The 24,740-nt window shown below is 50.3% G+C and overlaps 1 protein-coding gene and 1 pseudogene across 4 annotated transcripts; one reads left to right on the top strand and one right to left on the bottom strand.

The window, feature by feature from the left end:
- Positions 1-2,456: 2,456 nt before the first annotated feature.
- THEMIS2 (thymocyte selection associated family member 2) lies at positions 2,457-16,056 on the bottom strand. 4 transcript variants are annotated; one of them, XM_027109495.1, is made up of 6 exons: positions 15,926-16,056; positions 13,544-13,684; positions 9,083-9,493; positions 6,408-7,459; positions 3,871-4,027; positions 2,457-3,439 (listed from the first exon to the last, which is right to left on the bottom strand). In XM_027109495.1, the coding sequence occupies exons 1-6, from the start codon at positions 16,017-16,019 to the stop codon at positions 3,387-3,389; spliced, it is 1,908 nt and encodes a 635-aa protein (XP_026965296.1). In that variant the 5' UTR covers positions 16,020-16,056; the 3' UTR covers positions 2,457-3,386. The 4 variants fall into 4 exon arrangements, with proteins under 4 accessions (XP_026965296.1, XP_026965297.1, XP_026965298.1 ...); XM_027109496.1 differs by lacking the exon at positions 15,926-16,056 and adding an exon at positions 15,560-15,650; XM_027109497.1 differs by lacking the exon at positions 15,926-16,056 and adding an exon at positions 14,469-14,623.
- Positions 9,684-12,565, top strand: LOC113622363 (programmed cell death protein 2 pseudogene; annotated as a pseudogene).
- Positions 16,057-24,740: the final 8,684 nt, after the last annotated feature.

Below are 24,740 nucleotides of genomic sequence, written 5' to 3' on the forward strand. Positions count from 1 at the left end.
TGAATATGGAATGCATGATAGGATACTTCTATGGGTGGTGGACTTCTCGTTCTAGTTACCATGCTAATGCCCTCAAATGGGCAAGGGGGCAATAGCAGTGGTTCTGGGTGGAAGTCACTTTTTCTTTTGATTTTGAATTCTATGATTTAGCAATCAAAAACTACTTACTCATTAATTCAGCGAGTTTTTTTTGTTTTTTTTTGTTTTTTTTGTGGTACGCGGGCCTCTCACTGTTGCGGCCTCTCCCGTTGCGGAGCACAGGCTCCAGACGCGCAGGCTCAGCGGCCATGGCTCACAGGCCCAGCCGCTCCGCGGCATGTGGGATCTTCCCGGACCAGGGCACGAACCCGCGTCCCCTGCATCGGCAGGTGGACTTTAAACCACTGCGCCACCAGGGGAGCCCTCAGCGAGTGTTTATTGAATACCTACTGTGTCAACCCATTGGTCAGCTACTAGGAATATAAAGCAAAATAAGAGATTGGTGTCCCAGGACTTGCTGATTCAGCATTTCCAATAACACAGAGTAGCTACTCAGGGATACTGAATTCCCTGCCACCTTGGCATTGACACGGTATCACGGGAGCTCTGTGGATTCTGAGCACTATGGAGGCCCGTGGGGCTGAGCCGAGGTAGGCCACTGCTCAGCAGAGTGAAACGCCAGCCTCTGTAGAGCTTCTACCTGCTCAAGCCAGGGGAGCTTGCATTTTGGATATGTGTCGTCACCTGGGATGCCAGGTATACAGTGTTCTCTTGGTACATTGTTGAGACAGCAGGAACAGCACTATGACCCAAGTTCTCAGAAATCCCCAGTGTCACAGCCAAGCCATGAGTCTAGCCTAGTCTCAGGAAGATCTCTTTAGGTGTACAGTGGGAGATGAGGCTCCTTGGGAAATAGTGGTACTTTATTGGATTTAACTAGAGAAAAGCCAGTAAGAATTAGTGTCCTATGTGAATTAATAGATTTGTTTTTTAAAATGTTGTTGAGGGAAATTCAAAACTCGATAAATTTTTGAGCATGCATCCCCAGGTTATATTCATTTACTTAGCAGTTATTTACTATATCAGTTACTATATTAGTTTGTTATATATATTACAAAACACTCAAAATTAGAAATGAAAAAGGATATTAAAAATAAATATGAAAGGATGTACCAATACAGTTGACCCTTGAACATCACGGTTTGAGCTGTGCAGGTCCACTTATACGCAGATTTTTTCCAATAAACACATACTACACGATCTGCAGTTGGTTGAATCTGCAGGTGAGGAGGGTCAACTGTAAAGTTGTATGTGGACTTTTTGACCGTGTTGGGGGTCAACTGCAATTCTTCTCTGTTTCCCAGTCAATCATCTTGTGTCCTCACTTTGGAGACCACTGCTTGGGGGAATCTCTAGCCCCATTAGAGTTCCCTCCCCACCACCCAGCGGTTTATTCCAGAGGTAAAGAAGACAAAAGCACCCTGAGGGTGGTATCTGCCTTTGGTCCATTCCCTTCCTACCCTTACTGCTCTAGTAAGACAGTCACAGTTGTGGTTTTCAAACGTGTTTTCCTTTTAAGCCCAGCTTTCCCTGCTATGAAATTGGTGGCTTTCTCCTCATGGCAGCATTTGGCCACTCAGAAACCCCCTTTTGTGGGAACTGGTGGCCCCTCTCCTCTGCCCCCCTTTTGTGATCTTGCTCAATTTGGTGCCAAGATTAACTGCAAACGTGAACGTGAAACTGTGGACATTTGCATGGGGTCCTGATCCCTAGGGGTTCGGTGCCAAGGAGGAACTTTCTGTCTCTTGCTTATTGCTTTTCCCAAAGTACTCTCTTCCTCAGGGTCCTCCTGTGTGGTAGAGATTGCGTCTGTGGAGGAGGGCGTGGGAACTGGTGTGGAGATGAGCATGGGTGCTAGATACTGGGGACTGGCCCAGCAGCACGTAGTCACTGCTCAGTGGTCACCTGGAGAATGCCCTGCTGGAGTGTGGCGGCCTGGGAAGTACATGGGTCCAGAGAGCCAGAGGGATGTTAGGAGGCAAAGGAAGGACACACTCAGGTGTAGTGCCTCGAATCCAGGAGTGGGAATTTGACCCTCTTTCGGCTCCCGCCTCCACTGGACACTCCTTCCATCTTTTTGTCTCTCTCCTGTCCTCCGCTGACCATGGTGCTTAATTCCGTGACTGCATTAGCCCAAGAAACCAAAGTCCCACTACTTCTAGGAAGTGAGGCCTGTGGTCTTACCTTACTAAACAGGCCTTAACTGACCCTGGAAACTGAGTTATTCTCTGCATAGGCACAGGCTTGTATTTCTTCTCTTATCTCGTTATACTGGCTCTGTCTCCACAGCCCAGGAACACAGTATAAACACTGGGATGAATTCCATGACTAGGAGACAGTGTAAGCATGTGAAAGGGGTGTTGGTTTTAGAGACAGGTACAGCTCTCAGATCTTGGTCAACAGTAATGATACTAACATGTTTACTGAATATTTATTATGAGCCAGGCACTGTGATAAATGCTCTACAGATATTATCTCAGTCGATCCTTAAAACAATCTTTTGAGGTAGATAACTTAGTTTCATTTTGCATGTGAAGAAACTGAAGCTTAGAGAGGTTAAAATCACTTGTAGGTGGTGAGCAAGGATCCTGACCCAGGCCCATGACTAGCCTGCCCGCTGAAGCACACTAGACTAGTTTGTTTCCCGATCTTTAAAACCAGGCCTTGTCTACCTCAGAGAGTTGATTTAGATAGGGTTTGTAAAGAGTCTGGTACTCAGACAGAACTTAATAAGTGATCATCTCTTATCATTTTTCCCGAAGCTCAGATGTCATTTTTATTCTGTGCTTTTAAAGTGAAATAATCTTGGATAGTCACCTACAACGGTCATGTGCTGGGTGCTGCAGAGATGAGGAAGACAGTCCTGGTCCCTCAGGGGCTCGGAGCCTGGGTGGGGGACGGCGAGAGAGAGGAGAGAGTGGAGCAGGGGCGGCCAGCATTACAGAAGGCTCTCAGTGCAGTGTGTCATCAGGATTGAGTCCCCTTTACCAAGAGGCAGGAGGCACTGTGCTGCCATCACCGAGGTGGGTAGTGTCTTGGATTCCTTTCTGCACTAACAAGTGGGACAACTGGTGTTGGGGTGCAGGATTGAGTAGAACCCAGCTGGCTACTTGATACCAAAGCTCTGAACCTGAAGGAGCCAAATGCAAGGTGCTGGGCCCAGAGGAGCCAGAGGGAAGCTGGTGCAGGGTCTATCCTATTTCCAGTCAGTCCCCACCTGGCCACTCCTTGTCCACAGTCTGATTTCTGAGAGACCTTGTCCAGGGTCCTCTAAAGGCTTGTAATAGTTGGCTGATATCTCGGGTTCCCTGAGAAGCAGCAGTTAGGAAGTAAGGTTTCTCCAGCACCTAGAGGGTTTTCGGAAACTGCTCAAGTATTTCTTCGTAATTGTGTTCATCATCTGCAAAAGAATCCAAGTCAGTGAGGACCTTTGGCCTTAGGTTCCTTCCCCTCTTTAGGGTACTTTCGTCCCTTGAACAGGGGAGGGCTTGGTCTGGATGCTCTAAGGTCCTTGCTAGCCCAGAAACCACAGTTTGTTGTGTCTGAACACTTTGCAAACATTCTCCTGTGTGCCTTGGGGAGGGTAGTTGGGAGATGAACTCATTTTCCTTGCCAGGGCCCTGGAGCCACTGGGAGAAGGACAGTAGGGACCCTTCAGCCTACGCCCATCTCATATAGGCCTGTCCATCCAACTGGGACTGTGGAAGGGTCGCTCACGAGCAGAGCCCTGCTGAGGGTATGGCCAGCACCATCAGAGGCAAAAGCAGCAGCAGAATGGCATGGGGGAGGGGAGAAGGAAAGACAGGGGTGAACAGGGGCTGACAGACTCACTTGTATCCTGAGTGATGGGCTTAGTGGGCCTGAGACCTTTCTTGTGACCAGGAATCGCACTGTATAAATTGCAGCTGTCCTTGATGACCTTTCGCAAGGTCTTCCTCTTGGGTTTAGGCATCAGAGGTGGTTCCTGCAATTCGAAGGCTTCAGAAGACTAAGTGGTAAAAAAAGCAGAAGTTAGCAGGGTCCCAAGAAATGGGGTAAGAGAGTACCTGAAATGCAATTTCCTTCAAATCTCACTTCCTCTGCTCCCCTCTGAACTTTTCACTGTATGGCTTCTCAGGACGCCAGGTGTTTTTGCTACAAGCACTTGAACTGTTCTTTGGCAGGGGAGAAAGGGGCCAGGGTGAGACATGATAGGGTTGGGGGCTAGAGACAGGCTGTCTCTGCGTTTTTACACAGGGATTTGGTCATTGTCCTCCAAATCTTTTGCTAAAGGAGAAAAAAGTAGTCACAAAGCCTCAGGACAAACAGAGTACAGAGCTGAGAGGGGTCCCAGAAGGAAGAGGACTTTTATTGAAATCCTACCATGTGCCAGAAGCTGTATGCATATCCGTTCATTCACCCTCAAGTGACTCTCTGAGGAGCTGTTTGAGTTCCCAGTTTACACGTGAGGAACCAGGCTCAGAAAGAGTGTGCCATGTCAAGCCTTACACGGGACCCCTGGCCGGGCCAGGCTTCAGACGCAGAGCCATGTCTGTGACTGTAAAGCCGCTCCTCTTCCCACCACATCATGCTTTCAACAGCAAACAGTACGGCTCCCTGATGAGCAGCAGAGAATACTGATTCCCAGGGAGGGAAATTGCTGGTTCTAGGGCAACAAGCAGGAGCCATCCCAGAGGAGCCGTCAGGAACCAAGGCTGGGACGGAGGTCTCAACTCTTTGTACCACATTCTTTCCAGCACTGTCACAAGGCCTGTGTTTCAGATGGCCCAGTCTATTTTTGGTTCTGTCAGAAAATGACTACCCTACCCCCTGCCCCACAGATACGAGCCCCTTCTGGGGCTGAGATCGCTCAGGGTTCATCTTTTTAACTTCCACTGCCATCCCACTGCCTCCCCACACAGTACGAAATCCAAGTCTCTGCACGTCCCAAAACAGTATGCTTGTTACAGTTTACAAAGTGCTTTTTATGTAGATCACTCCCCCCACCCCACCACGCCCCCCATTCTCAGCAGAGCGTGGCTATCAGCGCCCACCTCAGAGGGACGCCGTGAGAGCTGGGTGGGGCAGTACGTATGCATAAGGGGCCACCCCAGGGTAAGCGCCCCACGAGTAGAGGCTAACAAAACAGCACTGAGAGTTAGTGATGTTATCCCAGGCTCACTGGTGAGGAAACATGCCCAGAGAGGAAGTACAGCCCACAGAGTGAGGAAACAGGGACGTGAACTTCGTGTTTCTGACTCTGAGGTTCTTTGCCCGCTTGTCGTGATTCAGTTTGGTTCAGTTCGGACTCACTGGCACTTTCTCTGCCTGCCTTGGAGTGGGAGGTCCCTGCCCCACAGGACTCTTGTTCTAGCCAGAGACCAAGTACAACTAATTAAAACTACATGGCCTCCCACCTCCAAGCTATGTACAGCGTGCAGTGTGACTACAGAAGAGGGAGAACTGTCACCGCCTTGGAGGAAATGTGAGCTGAGCCTTGCCCGTGAGCCTGAAGGAGCAAGAATGTTCCTGGCAGGACTGGTGTGTGTGAAGTGCTGAGGCAGGAATCCTGGCATACCGAGAGCATCAGGAGTTCCTCGGTGGTTGGAGCTGCTGAGCAGTGGTGGAAGGTGGGCCTGGGAAGGTGAGACTGAAGTCAGCTATGAAGGACCCTGGATACCATGTTAAGGGGTTCGCATTACCCCCAGCAATGGGGAGCCATGGAAGGTTTCAGGAGGTGGGGCTGAGGCCCCATAGTGACCAGGGAAGGATGTGGGAGGCCATTCTGACAGCCGTGGGGAGGGGTTGAAGAGGCTGCTGGAAGAGTTTAGGTGAAAAATGCTGTAGCTTGAGCTAGGGAGTGACAGCAGGGGTAGCAGAGAGAGGTAAAGCACCGTGAACTTGGAGTCACAATGCTTCCGCTCCAGTTCAGGCCCCCCCATTTACAAACTGTGTGACTTTGAGTGAGTCTCACAGTCGCTGAGACCTCATTTTCTCGACTGTAAAATATGAATGATCACACCAATGTCAGGATGGTCAGGATCGAATAATAGGTACAAAGCGTGCACGTTTATAAACTGCACGTTCTGGAAATAGAGACAGATGTAGAGAACAAGCATATGGACCCCAATGAGGGAAAGTGGGGGTGGGTGGGTAGTGGCGGCGGTGGGATGAACTGGGAGATCGGGGTTGACATATATACACTAATGTGTATAAAATAGGTAACTAATAAGAACCTGCTGTATAAAAAAATAAAATTCAAAAATAAACAAACTGCATGTCCTGTACAGCTGTAAGAGGCATGATGCCAGACAGACAAAGAAGGAACGGCAGGACCCTGATGATCCCTACAGGTGGCCCCTCCCTGCCCACTTGGGTTCTGTTGGTACCTTGACACCTTTCGCCTTGCTGACCTGCTTCTTCTGCCCACTTTTCGGAGGCCTGGGCGGGGGAGCTTGACCCTCAAAGGCCGGTGACTTCCGAAGGTGATAATAGAAGGCCTCTGTCAGCTCCTCCACTGGGACTACAGGGAGGGGCCCAGCCGGCTGGCTTGGCTGCCCCTCGGCTTCCACGACAGTCAGGTCCAGCCACCGGGGAGGGACCTCGAAGCACATCTCAGGGTTGGAGTCCAGGCTGACCACCAAGAAGGGTTCCATGATCTTCTCCTCCAGCCGCAGGCCCAGGAAGGAGGGCAGAGGGTCATCAGGGTGGCTGGCATCCTTGGCCACCACCTTGACCTCACAGGGCAGTGGGAACTGGGCAATCAGATCCTGCAGGCTGTAGCGCCGGCCATCACCCAGCTCTTCCACGAAACCGCCAGAGAAGTGGAGGGGCAGCAGAATCTGTTCTTGGTCCTCTGCCTCTTCATACTCTTCCTCCCCAGGCTGGTCACTCAGCCGCTGACACACCAGGACATTCATGTCCCTCTCTTGAACCCCAAGGGCCTGGCCAGACCCCAACACCTCCAGCCTGTCTCCCATGGCCAGGGACATGAACCCGGGGTTCTCCAACCCGTCTCCTTCACAGTCCTTTGTGGCCACTACCCGGAGTGGCTGGCCTGGCTGGAGAGCACCCAGGAGGTCGTAGGCCGTGGGGAACTCTCTCGGCCGCCGCCGCAGCTTGCCCTGGTAGGCCCCAGAGATCATGAAGTGTCTGGGCACTTTCCGGCCCTTGGTTGAGGCCAGGACCCGCCAGGGTGGCGAGGCCACGCCATAGATGCAGAGCCTCTGGCCCTTCCGTAAGGAGCTCAGCCACGGGCTGAGGAAGATGGGGGGCCCCTCCGGAACTTCCAGGATCTCTGTGGGCAGGGGGAAGGGGCCTCCCCGGGCCAGGGCCTCGCTCAGCAGCAGCGGTTGTATGAAGTGGATGTGCTGAGAGGAGGCGGTGATATCCTCCACGTCAACCTCCAGCGTGGAGGGGATCTTGACGATGGTCCTGCGCACTGTGGAGGGGAGAGGTCAGCTCAGGTGCGCACCCTCCACCCCTCAGAGGTCTGAGCCTGCTAACCTCTCTCCTGTCTTCATCTTTTCTTTCCTACCAGCGTTTTCCTGTTGTACCAGATTCCTTGCCCACTCTTTCCTTCAACCTCTTTTTTAAAAGTTACTATAAAAAGTTTTTAAAATATTTATAAAAGTAGAATAGCATAGTGAACCCCAATGTACCTGTCACCCAGCTTCAACATTTAACCCATGGCCCATTTTCTTTCCTTTATACCCCTATCTATCCATTCCCCTTCCACTGGATTATTTGGAATCAGAATAATCACATCTTGCCATCTGTGACTATTTCAACGTGTATTGCTAAAAGAAGGGGTAATTAAAATTTCAAAAATAATAACCACTAGGCTATTATCACATTGAAATAATAATAATTTGATAATTCCTTAATATCACTGAATATCCAATCAGTTCACTTTTAAAATTTTAATTGAATTTTGAATGTAATTTTATAAGCTGTCTTTCCAAATCCTTTCTGGATTTAAATAGATAGAACCAAATCAAGAAAAACACTGACTACATGACTTTGGACAACCTCCTCCTGTCCTGGCATTGATAGCGCCTGGTGCATAAACTCTGTAAGAGTCTGAGGAAAACTGGCCCACCCACTATGTTGTTTGAGCCGCACCACACGGAATGTTCTCCCTGTTTTGCAGATGAGAACACTGAGGCTCCGAGGAGTGGTGGTGACTTCCCTCAGGTCACATGGTTGGGATTTTTGCTCTGTGCCAGATGAGCTGATAATCGGCTGAAGCTGGGAGATGGGCACATCTGGGTTCATTATACTGTTGTTTTTTTAATTCAGAATGCTTTATAAATTACCTGAGCTGCCTCATTCTCCAGGGCAGTCAACTTGTTATTTTTACAAAACTGAGTAAACATAGCCTAGGTTGTTTCTTAGGACAGGACTGAGTCAGGCTGCTGGCAGCATCCAGAGCAGGGTTGGTGAGGCAGAGGCAGAACCTGGCCAGTCAAGAGGCCAAGGCTGAGTGGAGGGTGAAGAATGGGGGTGCCCTGGGGACCTCGACACATACACCCATTCTTCTACCTCTGCTCCAGCTTGGCCTCCGACCGGCCAGACCTGGCCAGCTTCTGCCTCCGTTTCACCAACCCTCTGTGTGCAGCCACCAGCCTGTCCTAAGAAGTAACCTATGAAACAGCTGGGGGATTCAGCCAGACAGTACCCTCCCAGACAGGAGGCCCTTCACGAACAATCTTGCTCTCCCCAGCAACAGGAAAATATATTTCTCCTGAGCAAATGGTCAACGCTGCACTTTCTAACACTATGTTTCTTTGTCCTAGCTGCGGGCAACCTCACAGCCCAACTTTTGCCAAACTTTATAAAGTACGTGGGACCTCACTCAAGTTACCCGTTTTCCTATCTCCTTTTGCACCTTACTTCCACTATTGGGGATTCTTTATTCTGGTACGTTGTATATACCAGGTAAACCACCTGGAATCCCTGGACTATCCACGGGGATAGGGAGCATCTTCCCATCAGAGCAGCTCCCCAGGGCCCCCTCTGTCCCTCCCGCCCCCGGGCCCACCCACCTGCCCGGGGAACTCACAGTGCATGATGGCTTCGACCTCATACTGGGGCATCAGGGTCAGGGAGTGCCAGGGGAGGGCGGGGCAGGTAAGGATGGTGTCCCTCAGGGCCGGGTCCTGCAGCACCTGGAGCAGAGTCCGAGGGGGCCCAGGCTCCAGTTTCCAGAAGGGCCCCTTCTGGGACAGGGGCAAGTGCAGAATCACCTGCTGGGCCCCGGTGCCCAGCACACAGCGGGCACAGCAGGTCCCGAGGTGCATTTCCACAGCCTCAAGCTTGAGGGGCTGCTCCTGAGGCACCACCCTGGCCTTGGTGGTGATTCTGTGGGTCGACATGAAGCAGATGGGCAGCTGCTTGGAGCTCTGGGTTGCAGCAGAGACCAGCTCCTCCAGGGTTCCATAGCTCTGGGGGCCAGTGAGGGGGCTGAAGTTGCCTGTGGGGCACAGCAGGGGGTGTCAGGGTGGGGCAGACCTTTGCCGAGCCCAGGGCCTCATATCCCATGCCCAGGTCTGGCTGCAGAGAACCAGCCAGAATCCCCCGAGGACAGGGGCCAAGGGTGGGCCAGCATTTGGATATCCAGGCTGCAGGGCTGAGGGATGGCAGGCAGCAAGTGACCATTGCAAATGGACAGTGAGGGCAGGGGTGGGGACAGTTCCTTCTGACACAGGCACGGACATAGAGGGATTGTCACCAGAGACAGAACAGAACAGACACACTGCCACATTTTCCTACCTGCCGACCCCACCTGCCTCTCACTTTGCCATCTTTGTCTCCAGATACCTCACCACTGCTCCATTCCCACACACCAGCACCTACCACCCCATTCTGGGTGGGTGAGTGCCACAGTCCCTCCCAAACTAGAAACCCAGGAGCTACTGGCCAAATGACCTCTGACCACCCCTCTACCCCTCCCCCTGCCCTGTCCCTTCTTCTGCCACCAGACTGGCCTAAAATACCCCATGTCTGGACATAATATCACTTCCAGGGTCTTACTGCCCAAAACCCTCAACACAAATCTATTCAAGGAAGCACCACACAAAGTCGGTCTGAGGGACATTCTGCAAACGTACTGATCTAGACTCTTCAAAAATGTTGATAGCAAGACAAAGGAAGGCTGAGGAACTATTCCAGCCTGAAGGAGACTAAAGGAGGCCAACTGAATGTCATGTGCAATCTGGGACTAGATTCTGGATCAAGGCAAACACCGGGCTATCAAGGACATTAGTAGGGCGACTGGTGAAATCTGAATACAGACTGTGGGTTAGACAGTAGTATTGTATCAATATTAAATTTCCTGAATTTAATCACTGAACTACAGTTTTGTGAGTGAATGTCCTTGTTTTATAGGAGTTATGCTAAATACTGGGAGGAGTATTCAGATGTAATGGGGCATCATGTCTATAACTCTCAGATGGTTCAGAAAAAAGATATATATACACACACATATATAGTAATATATGTTCATATGTATATATGTGTGTGTGTATGTATATATAATATACAGAGAGAGGGAAAGCAAATGTAACAACATGCTTAACTGGTGAATCTGGATAAACAGTATACAGGAGTTCTAGCAAGTCTTCTGTAAATTTGAAATTATTTCAAATTTTTTAAAAACCCTCAAAATACAAAACAAAACACATCACTTCCCTATTTAAAAGCGCTTTGGCTACTTAATACCTTCAAAATAAAGGCTGAAATGTGGGGACTTCCCTGGTGGTTCAGTGCTTAAGAATCTGCCTGTCAATGCAGGAGACACAGGTTCGATCCCTGGTCTGGGAAGATCCCACATGCCACGGAGCACCTAAGTCCGTGCGCCACAACTACTGAGCCTGCGCTCTAGAGCCCACAAGCCACAACTACTGAGCCTGTGTGCTGCAACTACTGAAACCCATGCGCCTAGAGCCCATGCTCCACAGCAAGAGAAGCCACTGCAGTGAGAAGCGCGTGCACTGCAACGAAGAGTAGCCCCTGCTCACCGCAACTAGAGAAAAGCCCATGCGCAGCAACGAAGACCCAACACAGCCAAAAATTAAATAAATAAATGAATTTATAAAAAAATAAAATTAAATTTATAAAGACTTAAAAAAAAAAAAAAGTGGAGGCGGCGCCGGCGTGGCGGCTGCGCAGCGAGCAGTTCCCCAGCAAGGTGGGCGTCTGTCCGCAGTGGCTCGGCGCAGCCGGGCTGCCGGGGCCCGCGGGGCTGGCCTGCGCGCTGTGCGGCCGCCCACTGGCCTTCCTGCTGCAGCTGTACGCACCGCTTCCGGGCCGCGCCTTCGCCTTCCACCGCGGTCTCTTCCTTTTCTGCTGCCGAACGCCACCGTGCTGCGCCGGCCTACGAGTTTTTAGAAATCAATTGCCTAGGAGAAATGACTTCTACGCCTATGAGCCACCTTCTGAGGATCCTCCGCCGGAGACAGGAGAATCCGTGTGCCTCCAGCTCGAGTCCGGTGCTCATCTCTGCAGAGTTTGTGGCTGTTTAGGCCCCAAAACATGCTCCCGATGTCACAAGGCACATTACTGCAGCAAGGAGCATCAGACTCTGGACTGGAGATTGGGACATAAGCAGGCTTGTACACAAGAAGGTGAATTGGACAGTAACAGTTCCAGACCACAGCTTCCTTTTTCCAGAATTTGAAATTGTAATAGAAACAGAAGATGAGATTATGCCTGAAGTTGTGGAAAAAGATGATGAATCAGAGATTATAGGTAGCATGGGTGAAGCATCTGAGGAAGAATTGGATTCCATGGCAAAACATGAATCTAGGGAAGATAGAATTTTCCAGAAGTTTAAAACCAAAATATCCCTTGAGCCAGAACGGATTCTCAGATACGGCAGAGGGATTGCCCCCATCTGGATCTCTGGTGAAAATATCCCTCAAGAAAAGGATATCCCAGATTGCCCCTGTGTTGCCAAGAGAATATTTGAATTCCACGTCATGCCTCATCTGCTCAACTACCTGAAGGCCGACAGACTGGGCAGGAGTGTCGACTGGGGCATCCTGGCTGTCTTCACCTGTGCTGAAAGCTGTGGCCTGGGCACTGGCTACACAGAGGAATTTGTTTGGAAGCAAGATATAACAGATACCGCCTAAAGACAACGGTGTGAAGCCTCAAAATATTCATCATCTCTTAGACCTTCCAATTCCATTTCTAGGACTTTATCCTAAGGAAATAATTATACCAGAGATACACAAAGATGTTGTTTTAGGTGTTGTGTATCTGTCCAGCAGGAGGCTACACAGTCTTAATGATACAGACTTATATGTACATCAAGTAATATAAAGATGCCAAGGTACCATTGTAGATAGTATTCATAGTGTGCTATTTTTGTAAAAATATTTATACACGTGTATGTACACCAAAAATATCTGGAATGATATGCACTAGATGTGAACTGGTTAACTGAACAGTGGGACTAAGTGACATGATCTTTTTACTTATATGTATATTTCTTTCTATAATAAAAATGGGTTATGTGCCTAATTAAGTCAAAAAAAAAAAAGAACGAAATGTGTCCGTGCCCCACACAAGCTCCCCCCGCCCCCCTACGGTCTGGCTCCCGCTCACCTCCCACAACTTGCCCCTCACCTGGAACCCATGCCCTCACTGGTCCCCTTCAGCGATCACAGGAAACCATACTGAGAACAAGCCCACAGAGGGTGCCTGCTCTGAGCCCAGCCCTGTTCTAAGTGCATCATACATGGCAACTCATTTAATCGTCACATCAAGGCTGACTGCCCCATTACAGAAGAGGAAACTGAGGCGCAGAGAGGTCACGGGAACTAACCACAGCCACAGCTAGTAGCCGGCAGAGGTGGGATTCCCATCCAGGCTGCTGGCTTCAGCGTCCAGGCCCATGGTCCACCACACTACACACCTCCTGCAATGAATGCGCTACAGGCGGTTTCTGGAGCACCAGTGTGCTCATGCTACTCCCTCTAGCTGGGATCCTTCCTCCAGCTGAGGTGCCACCTCCTCCAGGAAGCCTGCACAGACCTCTGGAGAGGCAGGCCACTCTTGCCCGGACCCCTCTCCAAACTGGTGCCTACTTGTGCTGTTGTCCTCCTCACTGCCATCCTGGAAACTCCCCGCCGGAGAGGGCTGCATCTGCTTCATCCTGAACCCCACACCCCAGCCCCCAGCACGAGGCCTGGCACACAGCAAGTGTCAATAAATGTTTGGTGAGTGAATGTGGAAGCGAACATGAAAACTGGCACGTGGACAAAGACATGAAACAAAAAAAGGCCCAGCCAAGAGGCAGATGTAATCAGAGATGGACACGGAGAGGACACAGCCATGCCAGCTCAGGACACCGTCAGAGCACTCAGAGGACATTCGGGTCTCGGGGCTGGGTAGTGGTGGATGTGAGAGCAGTGTGTGCCAACCCAGAGGGGTGGGAGTTTGTTTTGGGGTCACATGTGCCCGAGGGTGTGCCTGGAGGGTTCCAGGACACTCAGGGAGATAGAGGTGCCTGCCTTACCCTGGAAGTTGGGAGCGAGCTCCATGGTCTGGCCCGTCCCCGGGTTCTCGCAGACCACCTTCTGGAGGCGAACACAGGTGACCTTGATCAGGTCTCCTGTGGAGAGGGAGCACTCATTCCCGGAGATCTCGTAGATGGAGCCTGCGGAGACAGAGTCAGTTTCACCCGTTCAGCAAAGGCCAAGCGCTGCGCCGCCTGTGCCCTGTTCCCCCCAGGCACTGCTCGGTCACACCTTTGCACACGTTGTTCCGGTGCCTGGAATGCTCTTCCCTGATGCCGCTCTGCCTTCTTTTAGCGCTGACTGTACCCCTCTGTGGTCACATCCCCTTGCCTCCTGAACTCAGCTCACAGGGCAGGACTGATGCATCTCAGCCGGCACAGGCCCAGCCTCGAAGTGTGTGTGTTTAAGTCATGAATGAATAAACAACCCAGTAAATCCCAGTTCCCTTATTAGCTACAAAATCAGGCCCAGGGAGGTTCGGTGACTGCCCCGAGATCACACAAAGCCAAACACCCACACTGGCGTTTTCTTCTTCAGATGACTTGCTGTTAAGAGAAGCACAGGAGGGGGTGGCGGGCTGCTGACAGGGTGGGCCCAGTAGGCGGGTCTGGGCCCTGACTTACAAGGTTTAAAGGGCTATAGCAGGGTCCAGAGCATGGAAGATGCTCAGTAAAGATCTCTCACACACAGCGACCCATCCTGCTGATGAGGGACAGACAGTGCAGGTGGGCAAGCCTCCAGGCCACCTGACGCTACTGCACCCCCAGGGCAGCCCCGGCAGGGTCCTTTACAACAGCCCTGAGAAACTGATGAAAATCCCACCCCTTATCCCCAGGAAAATACACACAGGCTCATAAAACACACACTTCTGTCTACAGACGCTCGGGGCTGGTAACAAGAGCAGCCCTGGTGCTGAGCACTTACTATATGCCCGGCGCTGTGCTCGGCACTGCAGACGTGTCGTAGCACTTAAGACTCATGACTGCCCCTGGAGGGAAGGACAGTTTCTCTTTTCTAAATACGGAAACCGAGCCTTGGCAAGGGTGAATGGGCCGCCCGAGATTATCAGGTAATAGGAGGCAGAACTGGGACTCCGCCCAGGACATAATATGCCTCCGAATTGGGGCTCCTAACCACGCGGTGACCACAGCCATCTGCCCCATCAGTATCACCATCTGCCCCTCTCCACTTCACCGCACTCCCACACTCTCATCCTGTCAGGTTCTTCTCTTACCCTCACTTCCGCCACTCCAGCCCCCCCCACCCCCCCGGCGGGGAGCATAATGAGGAAACGCAAGTATTGTGACACACAGTGGGACGGGGTGTCAGGGGGAGGGCAAACAGAGCACAGATGCCTGCAGGAAGCCCCCAGGGAGAGCGCCATTTGAACCCAGATCCCTCCGATTCCCAAGTGGGCCTGGCGAGACCCCATGGTGTGGTGGCCCGTCCTGCCCCCTGTGGGGCCCTCCAGGCGTCTCACCCTTGATCTAGGAACCCCACTTGGGGCCTCAGAACACTTTTCTGGAAGCTGCTGTGGCGGAGCAAGGGAGCGGATGGAAGGAACAGGATAAGGCAGGGCACTCAGACGTAGTTTGCTCTCTAAGGAAGTAGCCTCCTGCACCCCACCCAGACTCTCACTTCCCTCTCTCCTCGCCCTCCACCTTTCCTACTCAGTCACCCACAGGTCCTCCCTCACCCTCAGAGCCGCCGCCTCTCCCCTCACTGCCTGTCAATCCCTCCCCTCTCACCCTTTCAGGCAATGACTACTAAGCCCCAGCTGTGTACCATCCCTGTGAACCAGGTGGGCTGCGGCCATGTGGGCAGATGTGCGGGTGTGCAAGGAGCCAGGAAGGCTTCCCGGAGGAGGAGTCATTTTAGCTGAGAACTGAAGAGTTGATCGGATCAAGTACGGCCCAGTGCCAAGCAGAGGGCAAAGGCGGGATGGGGGGACTGAAAGAAGGACGTGTAAACGTCCAAGGGGAGGAGTGGGAGGGCATACGGAGGGGAAGGCTGACCTGGCTCTTGAGAATCAAGCAATAGCCCGGCGTCGTGAGCGCCTGAATGCCGCAACCCTGCACGGTAGGACCTCATGCAATGCGCAACGCAGTGTCGCCCCAGCTTGGCTCGGTTCCACCCACTTGAGTATCTGAGCTCATGGACTTCCCATCACCACCCTGCGGGGCAATCAGTGATCCCGCATTCCACGCAAGCAAAAGCCGTGACCCGGCGAAGTTGGAGTGTGGCCCCAAATCACACAACTTGGGTAGCGGCAGCGTCGGGATTCGAACCCAGGGCGCAGTGTCCCGGGTTTCTAACGCCCTGGCAGGGAGAACCGGTCCGCCGCGGGGCCGAGGTCGGAGGGGTCTCGGCCCTTCACTCACCCTGGAAGTAGACACCCGAGCAGACCCGCAGCACACGCGGGAGGGAGGCGGGGTCCAGGGCGCACACGAAGTCCTGCAGCGACACAGGTTCCATGGTCCGCGCGGCTCGCTGGGCGCACACTGAACTGCCCGCCCGCCGCCGAGCGCGGCAGCCCCGCCCGGCCGGCCCAGCGGGGCGGGGGTGGCTGGAGCGCCCCGCCCAGGGGCGTTGGGGATGCGACGCCGCGTTCTGGGACGCGCCACCTCTCTCTCCCGGCCTCAGTTCCCTTGTCTCTACAAGGGGGTTGCAGTACCCACCTCTCACATTGGCGGCAGGATTTAGAAGGTCAAGACCAGGACCTGACATCCGGGAGACTCTGAGTAAATAAGAGCTGGTCCCTACGAGCCCAGCCATCAGTGAGGTGCCCCATAGTGGAGGGAAGACGAGGATGAAGATGGAGAAACCCCCGACTCCCACTCACCCTCGTTATACCCCCTGTCCTCTCCGAACGAGGAAACACGGCACTCCTGGTGTAGTTCTGAGTCTCACAGGAGGAACACAGCCTGCCCTTTGGGTCTGAGGAGGAAGATAGAGCATCAGGCCTCCCGAATCCCTCTCCGGGACACTCCATGGTCCTCTGCCGCTTATTACCTTTCCAGGACGCAATTCTACTTAAAAATTCTTCCTTGGGCTAAAGAGAAATCAGCTTAGGAGAGAGACCAACCACTTCCCCTGACCCCGGAGGGGATAAGGATTTTCCATCTCCCTGTGCCTCAGGAGTCAGACAGAGGTTCAAGTCCCAGCTCCTCCTCTGGCTTGTTATATAACTTTAGGCAAATCACTTTGGTGTTGAGTTCTAGTTTCCTCATCTGTAAAATGGAAGAAAGAATCTTTTCTAAACTGATCGTGAGGATTAAATGAGATAATATAGATATTGTACAAAATGCTTTATTTCGTTTTTTGTCACTATAAAATAACAGAGGACTTCTAATCAGAAATAATAACAAAAGTTTAAAATGAAAAGAATAAACCCTAATTAAAGGCATTTGACAAATAAAAAGAGGACATTCTTTTCCCAAATATAACGAACATTTTGCTGTGTTTCTTTCTACTCTTTATTTTGCCTGGGTGTGTGTGTGGTTTGTTTGTTTGTTTTTAATTTTTGATTTACAGTAAAGTTGCAAAAATAGTAGAGATTTCCCATATATCCCTCAGCTAGTTTCAAATTCCCCTGTTGGTAGCATCTCACATTACCAGGGTGCATTTGCCAAAACTAAGAAACCAACATTGCTGCGTTGCTGTTAACTGAACTACAGACTTTATTTGCATTTTATCTGTTTTTTCACTGCTGTTCTTTTTCTGGCCCAGGATCCCAACCAGGATTCCATATTGCATTTAGTCATAATGTCTCCTGTCTGTGACACTTTCTCAACCTTTCCTTGACCTTGTTCTTATAACCTTGACCGTCTTAAAGAGTACTGGTCAGGTATTTTTGCAGAATGTCCCTCAATTTGTTGTTGTTGTTGTTTTCTGATGTCTTCCTCATGACTAGACTGGGGTTATGAATTTTAGGGGGAAGATACTACCAAGGTAAGGTGTCCTTCTCATCACACCCTCCGGGGGGCACGTGACATATCCACGTGACTTCTCACTGTGATGTTACACTTGACCACTTGGTTAAGGTGGTGTTTCCAGGTTTCACCACAGTAAAGCTGCTCTTTGGAAGGAACTCAGGGGGAACTCAGCCCCGCTTCCTGGAAGGGGCAGCATCCAAATAAATTATCTGGAATTCTTCTGTAAGAAAGATTTGTCTCTTCTCCCCCATTTATTTATTCAATTATTTATGTCAGTATAGGCTCATGTATATTTAATTTATACTTTTGACTATAATCTAATACTACATTATTTATTTTGTTTCTCAGATTGTTCCAGCGTTGGGAGTTCCCCCAGTCTGGCCCCTGGGACCCTTTGCCATACCCCCATTGTTCCCTTCTCTGAGCACCTCCTTACTGCCTGGTGCTATCAGATGCTCCAGGGTCATCTTGTCTTTTCCCTGCCCTCACCCTACAATCAGGCATTTCTCCCAGAAGCCTTGGTTCCTTTTATTGGAGAATGGTGTTTAGAAACCATGCTCTGGTCGCTGAGAGTGCTCCTTGCCACTGTGTTGCCTGTACTTTTTGTCTTTTTCTTTCCGTCTTTTTCTTTCCTTGCATAGACGTTTACAGACACCACTGCCTGTCCCATGACCCAGCTGAAATCAGGTCCAGCCCTGACCTTCAAGAAGAAGCTCCTGTAGTACAAACTTCCACCTGCAAAATAAATGAGTCATCAGTAAGAAATATACAGTGTGGGGGGCTTCCCCAGTGGAGCAGTGGTTGGGAGTCCGCCTGCCGATGCAGGGGACGCGGGTTCGTGCCCTGGTCTGGGAAGATCCCACATGCCGCGGAGCGGCTGGGCCCGTGAGCCATGGCCGCTGAGCCTGCACGTCCGGAGCCTGTGCTCCTCAACAGGAGAGGCCACAACAGTGAGAGGCCCGTGTACCACAAAAAAAAAAAAAAAAAAAAAAAGGTGGGCTTTGGAGATAGAGCTGAGCTTGAATCCTAGCTCCATCACTTAGCTGTGTGACCTTGGGCAAGTTCCTTAACCTCTCTGAATCTCAGTCTCCTCTGTACAATGGGAACTGGTGAGAGTGGGGTGTTGGTGAAAATGATAGTGTAACATAGGCATCTGGGCACATGCCAAGCGCTCGATATCTGTTATCACTATTACTTCCCTAGGGCCTCCTGTGCCTGTGTCATTTCTTAGAGATCTCAGCTCTTATTTCCTTCTCCCAGCACCCTGCTTTCTATTTTAGGGAAATAAGAGTCTGAGTGGGAAACTCTTCTTTGCTCTTATGCAATATGCAAATGGAGGAAATGGAATTGGAAGCCAGGCCTATGCTGGCCGTCACCCGAGCCCTTTTCACTCCCAAAACACTGGTCTGGGCCTCCCCAGGTCCCTCAAGAGCCGAGTGGGGTGTGGAGAGGGAATCCCAGGCTCACAGAGAGGCTGGGGAGCTGCCGTGGGAAGGAGCTGAGAGGAGGGTGCCTGCCAGGACCAAGGGCTGGAGTCTCCTCCACAGTCTCTGTCGCGTTTTTGGAGTCTGAAGGTGACTGGCTCGGGACCTGCTGTGGGCAGCCGATGGTCAGGGGGACTTTTGGGGACTGGGGCCCTTGCTGCTGCATTGGCACCGTCCACTCTTGCAGGTGTTGTCATGTGGCCTGGGGTTTTCAGGCAACATCCAAGTGGGTGGGATGATCCTTTCCAGGAAGAAAAGGGGACTAATGATGGTGCAGTGCTGGACATGGTGGTTACAATGTCCTGCTGTCCACTTCAATGTCCACCAGTGTGGCATGTTGGCCCAAGGTGGTGGAAAACAGGCCAGCAGTCAGGAAGGTCAAGGGCAGGGTATGGGAGAGAGGAGGAGGCTGCCTCTGCTCAGGGGTGAGTGAGCTGGCAGAGGCTGGAAGCCCTCTGCATGCTGGTTGCTAGGTTACGAGGCTTCTGTCCCACAGCCTGGAGCCTTCCCTGGGCTCCTGTGGACTTCCTCCTCTGGCACTGGCCCTGATGGCTATGAGACGTGTGCCCTTCCACAAATCGAAAGACAGTCTGCCACGTGATGATACCTCTGGGTGTCAAGGGCTCCCCACCTGAGCAGCAGACACACATCGAGTTGCCCATCGTGTGCAGAAAACTCACGGGAAACCAGTAACGCTCCCGGAGCTGGGAAGCATGGGGGCTTGAGGGGTGATCTGTCTTCGTTGCCTGTTTGCTAGATTTTCTGTAGCTTGGTTTATACACATGAATGACTCCCTGAGACAGCTGTGGAGACCATCCTGGAGGGATGCCCCTCCCTGGTAGATGTTCACTGGGGGAACATCCCTTCTGGAAAAAGATATTCAGTACTCGCATCTCCTCAAGGAGGAGCCATGTGTGGTTGTGAATCTCCGAAGGACTGACTCTGCTCCCTCCTGTGTGGTGGAAAGTTAGCTGCAAGTCCTCTTCAAGCCCCAGGACCTCAGGGAAGGCCTAGGGCATGCTGGCTCTGGGGGTGGGGGTAGCGGAGGGTCCCAAGACATCTTGCAGGGGCGCAGATCAGTAGGGGTGACAGCTGAGGGGGGCTGGGCAGGAGCTGCTCAGGCCTGGGAACAAGCGAGGTCCCGAGGAGGGAACTGGGGGCAGAGCAGAGCGGGAACACAGAAAGTGGAACCATGGGGCTTGGGCCAGGGGAAGTGAGTGTGAGCCCAAAGAGCTTTTTGCCCCGACATGTCCCAGCTGGGACTGGACAGAACAAAAACTCCCTGCTCCCTGCATCAGATGCTTCTCTCCCAGCAGGGACTGCAGCACCTGCATGGCTGGCGAGCAGAGGGAAGGAAGTGGGCTCAGTTCTGGGAGCAGGGGTCAGGCTTTGGGTTCCAAACACTACAAAAACCTCTATGTAGTTTCTGGGCTTGCAGGGAATAGCAGGGTCTGCTGTCTCCTTTCAGCAGAGATTAAAAGAATTTATCTCTCCCTCAAAATATTAACAATAGAGTTATCATGTGATCCAGCAATGCCACTTCTAGGTATATATCCAAAAGAATTGAATGCAGGGACTCAGATATTCGTACACCCACATGTTCATCACAGTGTTATTGACAATACCCAGGAGGTGGAAGGAACCCAAGTATTCATCAACAGATGAATAGATAAACAGAATGTGGTATATATTACATAAAATGGAATATTATTCAGCCTTAAAAAGGAAGGAAATCCTGACACATGCTACAACATGGATGAACCTTGAGGCATTATGCTAGTGAAATAAGCCATTGACAAAAGGGCAAATATTGTATGATTCCACTTATGTAAGGTATCTAGAGTAGTCAAAATCATAGAGACAGAAAGTAAAAGAGTGGCTGCCAGGGCCTGGAGGGAGGGAAAATGGGGATCAAGTTTCAGTTTTGTAAGATGAAAAATTTCTGGAGATGGGTTGTACAACAATGTGAATATACTTAACACTCCTGAACCATATACCTAGTGATCACTTTTATGTTATGTGTGTTTTATCATGATCTTTATTTTTTTTAAGATTTATTTTTATTTATTTATTTTGGCTGCCCCAGATCTTAGTTGCAGCATGCGAGATCTAGTTCCTCCCTGCATGGGAGCATGGAGTCTTACCCACTGGACCACCAGGGAAGTCCCTATCGTGATCTTTAAAAAACAAGTTCTCTCAGACTGTGTCTAAGCCTAAATCTAATGTACAGCATTGTTTATTCTTCAGCAATGATCTGGCTGGTATCGAAATCCAGGTTGTAAACAGTATTCCCCCAAACTTGGAACATGGCTCCATAGTCTTGGAGTAACATGTTTACTGTTGGGAGTCCGGCGTCATTTTTACCCCAGACTCCTTGTGTGTGAAGGTTGGGAGTCTTCTCTCTGTCCCTGGTGCTCTGACTTTTCACATGCTCAGCCCTCTGCAGGTCTTTCATTCTTGCTTCTGGGCACTTGTGAATCTTTTTAATATGGAGACTCACACCTTCAGGTCTAGAAACTTTCTTGTTTTGGTTTTTTTTTGTTGTTTGTTTTTCATTTTTCTCTCTTTTGTTAGCATCTTTTACTTGTGTGTTGTATCTTTTGGACCAATTCTTCATCTCCTTGAGTTTCTGTTCTACTTTCCAGGAGATTTCATAGACTTCATCTTCTAACTGTTCTACAACTTTTAAAATTTTTTTCTGCTTTTACATTTTTAATTTCCAGAACCTTCTGTAACCGAGCAAGATGCTATGGTGCCTTCCCGGGACAGACCACCCCCCACCCCAAGTCCTCCACCTGCCTCTTATTTGTGGAAAAACTTTAGCCTCCTAGGCCTTCCCCTAGTTCCAAAGGATAAATCTAATCCAAGAAGTGAGAAAATGCAGAAACAAAGTAAAACAGTCAAACAAGACAAAATACTAGGACTTCCCTGGTGGTCCAGTGGTTAAGACTCCATGCTCCCAATGCAGGGGGCCCGGGTTCGATCCCTGGTCAGGGAATTAGATCCCACATGCCACAACTAAAAAGATCCCGCATGCTGCAATGAAGGTCCTGCATGCCACAACTAAGACCCTGCGCAGCCAAATAAATAAATAAATATTAAAACAAAACAAAAGACGAAATAATAATAGTTTTCCCATTAAACAAAGTCAAGGACCTTTAGTTCCTCTTCAAGGGCTAGAGATAATATGCTGAGCCATATCCTTTGAGATGTTTTGCTGATACTGTAACCCCCACCAGACAGAAGAAGTTAACTCTATGCTGCCCACAAGAACGTAGACCCCAGACAGGTTGGAAGGTTGATGATGTTGATGACGTTGACTCCTGATTTTCTCACCACTGACCAATCAGAAGAGTATCCACAAGCTAATCGTGTACCCCATAACCCCTGTCCCTCACCCTGTCTTTAAAAACCTTGCCCTGAAAGCCATCAGGGAGTTTGGACTTTTTGAGCCCTAGCCACCCGGACTCCTTGCTTGGTGCCCTGCAATGAACACTGCACTTTCCTTCACCATAACCCAGTGTCAGCAGCTTGGCTTTCCTGGGCATGGGCGAGTGGACTCAAGTTTGGTTTGGTAACAGTTCTTTAAAATTCTACTTTTAATTCATCCTGTTCTTATTTCATGGGGAGAGAGGGAGTTGCCAAAGATTATCTTCTGCTTTGATTCACCCTTCCAGAGCAGAAAACCTTAGAAGTAATTAAGAGATGACTGTTGGAGGATGGAGATAATGAAAAGTGCCCACCAAACTGAGAAGCTATCTGGAGACTGAAAATCGAGGCAGGCAGCTCCATGTACTCAACAGATCAGTTTATTATAAGGTAACTTACTCACAGGGTGGGATCCGGTGGACAATGATCCAGAAGCATTGGCACCTGCACTCTGCATGGCTGAGGGGCCACTGGGACAATTTTTTAGTTAACTTAGGGTATGGAGGTACGTGCTTGGAAACAGGAAGTGCCTTCCCAAATCAAGATTTATGAATGGGCAACTAGTCTGGTGGGCACTGGGAATATGTCATCGAAGGTCTTTGACATTGTTTGGAGACTAACAGAGCATAAATGTTAGCTGGTCCTAAGGATTATTAAACAGTATCTATTAACTAGAAAATCCTCGATGACAGAGAAGTCATTTACTGCACAGTATAGTCCTGGCTAGGGTCAGTGGAAGGACAGGAGGAGCTAAATGGGCCCAAGATGGCGTCGGTTATGCCAACAGCCGTACACTCCACCCCTGACATCTTGATGATGTCTTGACAGCCATACACTCTTATCCATCATTCTTCCACAGAGACACTAGTGACAGATCTCGGGAGGCGGCTTGCATTCCTCATTGGCAGAAGCAGCAAGAACAAACTACTAAACATAGAAGAATACTAAGAACTACGGTTCCTCATTTACCCAGGAGAGAAGTAAGTCAGTGAGTAGAAGCATCAGCAAAGGAAACTTTATATGATTAATGACTGTTTTCATATGGGAAAGTAAACCAGTTATGTTGGGTTCAGATGGAGGTGTATAAATGCACAGCATTCCTGCCCAGTAAAGGTACAAGCTCCTCCCTGCACAGATGTCAACACGTCTAAAGCCGTAAGGTTTGCAGCACCACTTTCCTCTTTTGAGCAGTTTCCTGGTTTAACAGAGAGATGCTTTTGAGGGGGTCATTCCAAGCTGACATGGTGAACTGTGCTGACGCCTGGGTTTCCCATAGGGCACTTACACCTATGTACTGGGGAAGGAAAATAGATGTTGGCCGTTCCCACCATGACAAACTATGATGGACCCACCACCTGGACTTAATAGCAGGAAGGTTATGGGAAATTTCCAATAAGAACGTATGTGTATATAGATAGATAGATAGATAGATAGAGATGGCCTGAGAGGGAAGGAAGCCCCAAGGTGCATCCGCCCGTTCACCCACAGGGCAGATGAGGCACAGATAGGATCCACGTATCCAGATCCCTTGTTTGGGAGTCATAAAGGAGCCTGTTGTATGCAGCTGCTTCTTCTCCTGTCCGTTCAGTATGTAATATCTTGTGAGTTACTTGGCAGACTTCATAGGGAAGACATCCGAGATGTCTGTGTTTTGTTTGCATGTGGTTGGTCCTTTCTATGCAGATGGGGGCTACGGACCTCAAGACTCCATGTTCAGCTCCCAACTCCCCAAGCCATCCCAAACATGATAAGCCACTGGAATCTGGGAATCATTTGACTCGTTTTGCACCAGGGGAAAAACGTATTGTTTAGAGTCACTGTAATCAAACATAGAACCTTCCTCAGTAGGAGTCAAATCACCAACGGGATTTTTGGTCACCAATCCAAGCCATTGTTCCCATTCCACGTGGCTGAACGGGTGAACTGTCCACGGCATCCCCTGGGCACTGGAGGCAGGCAACGGGCTACAGACCCTGTAGTCAGAACGCTTGTGGACCTCTGCCTATGTTGGGGCCCAGCACAGGAAGACACTCCCCGTAACCAGAGTCAGGAAGTTCATGAGGCAGACACAATGGGCAATAAGACAAGTGTCTTAGGGGTCAAAGATAAAGCAAATCCTCATTCATGAGTAACACTGTAGCCGTGTGATCTCCGCCGGCCAAAACCACCCCTGGTTTTGGCATTTTTCCCAGTGGTGATATCACACATTTTATCCTTAATATCTTCAGTAGGTAAACTAAAATTATATACAGGGACGTCAGTGGGACCCCACATGACTAAATCCACTTCAGTTCCTGTGCTAATGCTTCTGGAGAGGTGATCTGGGTCTGCTGGGACCCATTCCCACA

Source organism: Aethalodelphis obliquidens, unplaced genomic scaffold (genome assembly GCF_003676395.1).
Source record: "Aethalodelphis obliquidens isolate GAN/ISIS:26980383/991018 unplaced genomic scaffold, ASM367639v1 scaffold9, whole genome shotgun sequence".
In the NCBI taxonomy this organism is placed as follows: Eukaryota; Metazoa; Chordata; class Mammalia; order Artiodactyla; family Delphinidae; genus Aethalodelphis; species Aethalodelphis obliquidens.

What these genes read in the sequence shown, in the direction of transcription:
- THEMIS2 (XM_027109495.1), bottom strand. Translation starts at nt 16,019, where the DNA reads ATGGAACCTGTGTCGCTGCAGGACTTCGTGTGCGCCCTGGACCCCGCC. An exon ending in GGTCGAAGCCATCATGCACT is followed by an intron (nt 7,460 to 9,082) that starts GTGAGTTCCCCG and finishes TCCCCTCCACAG; the next exon opens with TGCGCAGGACCATCGTCAAG. An exon ending in GCCCATCACTCAGGATACAA is followed by an intron (nt 3,440 to 3,870) that starts GTGAGTCTGTCA and finishes ATTCTTTTGCAG; the next exon opens with ATGATGAACACAATTACGAA.